The sequence below is a fragment of the Nicotiana tabacum genome, chromosome 10 (assembly GCF_000715075.1).
Source record: "Nicotiana tabacum cultivar K326 chromosome 10, ASM71507v2, whole genome shotgun sequence".
NCBI classification, from domain to species: Eukaryota; Viridiplantae; Streptophyta; class Magnoliopsida; order Solanales; family Solanaceae; genus Nicotiana; species Nicotiana tabacum.
In genome coordinates this window covers 7,144,521-7,151,896 of record NC_134089.1, presented here as the reverse complement: position 1 = coordinate 7,151,896, position 7,376 = coordinate 7,144,521, and the positions used below count along the sequence as shown (strand labels likewise).

General features: G+C 33.2%; 1 protein-coding gene across 1 annotated transcript; it reads left to right on the top strand.

Moving 5' to 3' along the window:
* The first annotated feature begins 337 nt into the window (after positions 1 to 337).
* On the top strand, positions 338 to 7,033 carry LOC107803191 (iridoid oxidase). The gene is made up of 4 exons (XM_016626825.2): positions 338 to 564; positions 1,988 to 2,360; positions 3,955 to 4,559; positions 6,220 to 7,033. Exons 2-4 carry the CDS (start codon positions 2,060 to 2,062, stop codon positions 6,832 to 6,834), a joined length of 1,521 nt encoding a protein of 506 aa, XP_016482311.1. The 5' UTR covers positions 338 to 564; positions 1,988 to 2,059; the 3' UTR covers positions 6,835 to 7,033.
* Positions 7,034 to 7,376: the final 343 nt, after the last annotated feature.

Below are 7,376 nucleotides of genomic sequence, written 5' to 3'. Positions count from 1 at the left end.
GCCTTTAGAAAATAGTGATATATTACTCGTGGAAAGCCTATATACAAAATTAAATTTTGGTTGAATCCAGAAGTGCACCCCTGACTTTTAAATTCTAGGTCCCGCTCCTACCACCTTCGAATTCTAGGTCCGCCTATGTATTACACGAAGTTATTACTTAAAAACAAGTCCATAAATTTAAAAATTAGATATTGAGCTATAGAATGAAGATGCCATGCTTGTCTTCATCCCCATGGACAAACTTCATAGTTAATTGATTACTGGGATTGCACCCTGTAAAGTAAAAATATTTGCAACTGTAGTTTAATATATAGTTTCTATAAATACTCCCATTGGCTAAACACAGAATTGCAGATCACTCAAATAGATTCCTCAATCCTTGCCCTTTAAGATCTCACAAAATACACCACATTTAACTATTTGAGAAAAACTCTCCATATCAGATTTCAGAATTAATTCTTCTTTCTTTCTTCACCTTTGTTTAATCAAACAATCTTTTCTGGAAGTTCAAATTCATTCTGGAATTAAGAGATAATCAGCTTTTGGAGGAAAGCTCAAGAAGAGGTATTAAAGCTCAATTAATTGAATTATAGCATAGTAGGAATTAAAAGTCTTTGGTGTTCTTAATTTTCTCTATGAGCTTTTATTTGTTGTTTTTGGTAAATTATAAGATTTCCTCTTCTATTTTCTTTCAATGGAAACAAAATTAGCCGCAGAATTATCTGGTATTCGGTACTCGTATCAGGCGACTAATTCGAATTCGCAATGCGTAAGCCTCATTAAACCTACTTTCAAATTTGTTTTCTATTCTTAGGACTCGACATCGAGACCTTTGATTAAAAATTAAAGGATCCTATATATCCCACCACATTGCTAAGTGGTTATGCTGCATGTTGACCTTTTCATATATATTTTGTCCTGTCATATATTTTCCTCATCACATGATATACTTGTCATCTAAAGGGTAAAAAATATCATAGTTCTAAGTTCTTGGACTATGTTTCTTCAGTAGTTCAGCCAGCTCATGGCAAATAATTCAAGAAAATTTTAAGCTTGATAAACAATTCCTATAAGTAGCATATGATTTAAGTCATACATAATGATAATGTAAAAATTTCTTAATTTCTTAATATTTTTTTAGTGTAAACCACTTATTCTTATATGCTCGTTTTCATCAAAGAAACTGACCTAGGTTTTGTTGTTTTCCATCAAGTGGCAGTGTCCATTTTGCTTTCTCAATCAATATATTCATTTAAAATTCACCAACTTGATTCTCAAAATCTTTAATAAACCACCTGTTGATGAACTAGATCTTGTGGATTCTTCCTTCCATTTATGGGTCAAAATCGGAAACTTTTGTCCAAATAATTTTTTCACATTAAATAATGGCTATTTTCCTATTAAATTTTAAATAACGGCTAAATTCTAATAGTCGGCCTAAAAAGTGGTCATTCCAACTAATTTTTTTCTCCCTTCATCCCACAAGCCAAAGGCCAAGTCCCCAACCCAAACCAAAAAAAAAAGAGTTAACCTAAATAGATGTTCACCCAGCCACTTAAATTAAAAATAGCTGAAAAATGTATTTTATATGTGTGTATATTGCTAATCATTTGTAATCAGTATAAAAGCTATGTATATTTGCTAGAAAAAGTTATCGGGAAATCCGGCCGCTATTTGTGTACAGATCCCGAAGAAGAAAGAAAGGAAAAGACTTATCTTACGGTAGCATTTTAGGTGACACTCTTTCAAAAAAAATATGTATAATATTTTTACATTTAAAAAGTAATTTAACTATAAACATCATATTTTATCCTTAAAGTTATGATTTATAGTCACAAAATTTCATTAGTTGTTTAAGATTACAAGTTCTAAAATATTTCTTCTTTTCTTAAATTCATGCTCAATTAAACAAGAGGAAGTATTTTTTTCCTTTCGTTAAAAGAAGACATAAAGAATCACAATCCTGATTATTTCCTTTGATATGCAGGTTGTTGAAGAAAAGTTAAAGAGACCTCTTTGTGCTAAACAACCAATTCGATTCTCAAAACAAACAAAACCAATGGAGTACGAAATTTTAGGGTTGGTCCTACTTTTACTTCTATGGGTTGCATGGGCAATGGTAACTGAGCGAAGACAACGGCGGTTGGAAGAATTAGGGCAGTTGCCACCAGGACCAAGGTGGTGGCAGCTAGTTACAAATATATTTCAATCAGGTTTTGCACCTCATGTCTCATTTGCAAAATTAGCCACCAAATATGGTCCTATAATGACACTTTGGTTGGGTTCAATGAGCACAGTGGTAATTTCTTCCAATGATGTTGCACGTGAAATGTTCAAGAATCATGACATGGTGCTTGCAGGTAGGAACTCTTTTTCTTAGGCGGAATACATTGAACGCCCCTTAAACTTGGCAGCATATTTTATTAATTAGACATCCAAACTAAGGTCTGTTCCAATTAAACACCTGAGCGCATGATAATTCCTAGTAGATAGTTGTTTTTTTCTTTGAGGAGATTTTGGGAAATTGGCTCTTGATTTGTTCCCCCTAATGGAGCAGGTCTTTTGTTTTACGGAGTAGTGGATCTTGATTAATTGGGTTCACTTTCATGTTCTTGTTTTGTTTGTTATAACAAAGGTTTATATATGATGCGGAAAAGATTCAAATATACCTTTGTACTATATGAAATTGATTACATTTGTCCTTCATTAATACTTTAGCCTATATATACTTTTACCGTCACATAGTTGGTCCATATATGCCCTTACAATCACATTGTTGGTCCATATATGCCCTTTTTGAAACGGAATCCACCCGAACTAATTAACTTTTTCTTTAATTGTATTACAAACAATATTCCTTTTTATTCCTTTACCTTTCTCTTTTTTTTTCCTTTTTCTTTCTCCCATATCCAGTTTCATCTCCATTTTCATCACCAATTTCACGTGATTTTATTCCTAAAAATCAAAACTACACCACCAAAAGCTTCCTAGCGAGAAGGCCCTGGTTCTTTTGAAAAGAAGGATATGAAAATTGTTGGAGAAATTTTTTCGGTGGTGTTAATTTAGTGAAGGTAGGATATGGTTATTCAAATTTTGAAGGTGTTGTTCACTGTGGAGCTTCAAATCTGAAGGGAATAAGACCTTCAAAATCCGAATAACCATATCCTACCTTCACCCAATTAACACCATCGAAAATATTTCTTCGACAATTTTCATCTCCTTCAGGTCAGAAGAACCCGCGAGGTTTGTTAATAGTAAACTTAGCAGGAATTCATGAGTTTTGTCCAGTAAAATTGGTGATGAAAATGGAGAAGGCATCAGCAATGGAGGAACTCGGATATTGGAGAAAGAAAAAGGAAAAAAAAAAGTGAAGAAAAGAAAAAGAAGAAAGAAAAGAGAAAGGTAAAGAAAAAAGGTACTAATAAAAAGGAAATAGTATTTGTAATACACTTTCAAATTTTGCCAATAATTAAGAGTCCAAAGTATTTATACATATACTATATATCACAAGTGGACCTAATTATTGGATGGTAAGGGCATATATGAGCTAAAGTGTTAACGAAATGTGCTCAATTTCGTATAGTACAAGGGCATATAAGGACCTTATCCGTATATGTTATGTATAATTAAAGGAGGTGATATACTTAAGTGGTTAACTTATATATCCACGTAATAGGCGCTTGAAAACACACGCAAAAGCTTTTCAAAGGTTTGATCCCCGAAAGTATTTAATAAAAATATTTTATCACGTATTCAAGTGCTCAATTGGAACTGACTTTACTTCAATTGTCTAAATAAAATGTACCGACAAATTTAAGGGGTTATTGATATATTCCGCCTTTTTAAAATAATGGTGATGACAAATATCTTGATTTTTTTACCAATGCTAAAATTTGAAACCTGGTCTCCTTTGATTTATATCTGCTTCATTAACCGCTACACCACACTGTTCAGGTAGGAAAATATATGAAGCCATGAAAGGAGATTTTGGCAATGAGGGTTCACTCATCACTAACCAATACGGTCCACATTGGCGAATGTTAAGAAGATTAAGCACGAAAGAGTTCTTCGTCACGAGTCGTCTCGACGCCATGAGAGGTACACGTACAAAATGCATTGATCAAATGGTGAAATTCATAGGAGATGCAGGCAACTTTGGTACTACTTCCATTGATGTGGGGAGGTTTTTCTTCTTAATGGCATTTAACCTAATTGGAAACCTCATGTTTTCAAAGGATTTATTGGATCCAAAATCAAATAGAGGTGCAAAATTCTTTTACCATGCAGGGAAAGTTATGGAATTTGCAGGAAAACCTAATATGGCTGACTTTTTCCCTATTTTGAGATGCATTGATCCACAAGGTATTAGGAGAAAGACACAATTTCATGTGAAAATGGCATTTGATATAGCTGGTGGATTTCTTAGAGAAAGAATGGAAGATATGAAAAATGATGAAGAAATGAATAAGGATTATTTAGATGTTCTTCTTCAATATCGTGGTGATGGTGTTGAGGGTCCTTCTAAGTTTTCTTCTCGAACAATCAATGTCATTCTTTTCGTAAGTGCTCTCTCTCTATATATGCTTATAAGTTTGTTGAATTTAAAGTATAAATACTGATAATGTAAATATTTACTATCAGCCAGGGAAATACACCTTACGGCAAGCGGTACCACGTGTCGATTTTTTTATTAAATATGTATATATAGATTGTATACAAAAGCTATACAAATAGAAAATGACACCTCTTGTTATTATAGTGATTTATTCGTTAATTCATTTCTTAAAATGTTGACACCACTTATCAAAAATCATGCGTATGATACTGCTATCAGCGTATTTAAATGGTGTTTGGCTAAGCTTATAAGATGGTCAAACTAGCTTATAAGCACTTTTCGGTTTATCTACGCGTTTGGTAAAGTTAAAACTGCTTATAAGCCAAAATAAGTCAAAAGCCATAAGCTGGTCACCCCTAGCTTATGAATTTTTTGCTTATAAGCACTTTAAGTTTGACCAAGATTTTACTATTTTGTCCCTAAAATATTCCTTTTCAAAACAATACTCCTACATCGATACTCACTTCCTCGCGTATTTTTCAACCTAAACACCCCCGTCTCTTCAAGTTTGCAATTCTCATTGACTATTTGAGGTAAGCAAATTCTCTATTCCTTTGCATAATTTATATCTGTAATTTTGTATTAATCTTTGAACTGTATGTAATAAACGAGGACATATCAAATTTTGGTGTATTGGTTTCAAAGACTTGTGGTGATGAAGATAGTGTTTCTCTTCAAATATATTATCCTATTTAGGTTTATTTTTTTACTGAGAAACTTTTGTCAATTTTTTTAATTATTATAACTTATGATTATATGCTTATCATAAAATGAATTATATTTATCATAAAAATTATCTTATCTAATCACAGTTGTATTTAAAATAAAATGATAAATAGAATATTTTGTATTTGATCGATCTGAAATCTAAAATTTTGAAGAAATTACGTCTCTATAAGTGTAAGCAGTTCTAAGGTTATTCAAGTCATTTTAAAAGAAAAAAGAGCTTATCAACGCTTTTTTATCAAATACTGCAACAGTTTATTATCAATTTCAGCACTTGTATCCAAACACGTAACTGCTTATTTGTTAAATTAATTTCAGCACTTAAAAGTATTTTTCAGCATATAATGCTTACCAACTACTTCAAATCAGCTAATCCAAACGGGCTCTTAATATGTTATATCAGATAAGAAGTCTTATTTTTAAGTTACTATCCTCACTTATTTATGAACTGTTGCCATATGGTTTGGTTGTTAGAAAATGGAGTTTTGTTTTTTCATGATCAATGATTTAAATATAGTTGACAATATACGGCAATTGATCTTTTCAAAGATTTGGTGACAAGCACCTTTTGCCTACGCTAATTGGTTGTTTTAGATTTCTATATCATACCAAAATGAGTAGCTAAATGAGTCAAATAATTATTATTATTACGCAATGATATCAAATTTGAAATATTCCCTTGATCTTTATATTGTTGGTGTGCAATCACAGGATCGTACGCAAAATAATATTGTTCATTGATCTATATTTCATATGGTGATTCTATTAAAGTTGAAAATATAATTGAATAAATATTACATGTGCTTCATGTTGAAAATATAATTTAATAAATAAAAACGTGCTCTCTCTAATAACATTTACTGGTCCATCGTTATCAGGAGATGCTCACAGCAGGGACAGATACAACAACAAGCACGTTAGAATGGGCGATGGCGGAGCTTCTCCACAACCCTACCACTCTCCAAAAAATCCAAGTTGAGCTAAGAAAAATCATCAATCCCACAAAGAAGCTAGAAGAAAAAGACTTGGACAAACTTCCATACTTAAATGCAGTGATCAAAGAAACCCTAAGGTTACATCCTCCACTTCCATTCTTGGTTCCACACATGGCAATGGATTCTTGCACCATGTTAGGGTATTACATACCAAAAGAAACTCAAATTCTTGTTAATGTTTGGGCAATTGGTAGGGATCCAAAGACTTGGAAAGACCCTTTAAAATTCAAGCCAGAGAGATTCTTGGAACCTAATATGGTTGACTATAAGGGTCAGCATTTTGAGTTTATTCCGTTTGGTTCCGGTCGAAGGATGTGCCCTGCAATTCCACTCGTTTCTCGTGTTTTGCCATTGGCGTTAGGGTCAGTTTTGCAAAAATTTGATTGGGTTTTAGCTGATGGGATGAAGCCTGAAGATTTGGACATGAATGAAAGAATGGGAATTACTTTAAAGAAAGCTATTCCATTGAAGGCTATACCTATTGCGTACAAAGGGTAACAAGGAATAATCACTTGAATTAAAGAAAACACTTCAATGTGTAGATAAGGCTAATGCTAAGATACTATATTGTGATGAGAAAAAATCCAGTGTAAAAAGACCCCCCACCCCCACCCCCCAAGAGAATAAAGAGAAGTTGCAGTATAAATTGTAAATTTGTAATGTGTCTCTTTGAGCACGATGCAATGCAGTGTTTTTGGCTTAATTTTGGGATGTCGTTATATACATTTATATGCATATACCAGATGCCCATGTTGTCAAACAAAGAGAGCTATGTATAAGGGTAGCCCGATGTATGAGGGCAACCGGTGCACAACGTATTCTGCGTTCATATAGGGTTCAGGGAAGGAATGCATACCAAGGGGTGTGATGTAGACAACATGTGGGGTCCAGCCCATATGTGAAAGAAGAAAAAACTTCTTTCTTCCTTTTGTCAAGCCAACCAGTTTAGAAAAGATTTGGGCGACTGATTTTTTGCAGTAGTGTTGATGTCACTGCATACATCAACATATGTATTCTGCAACTATAAATAAGTGCCTCTA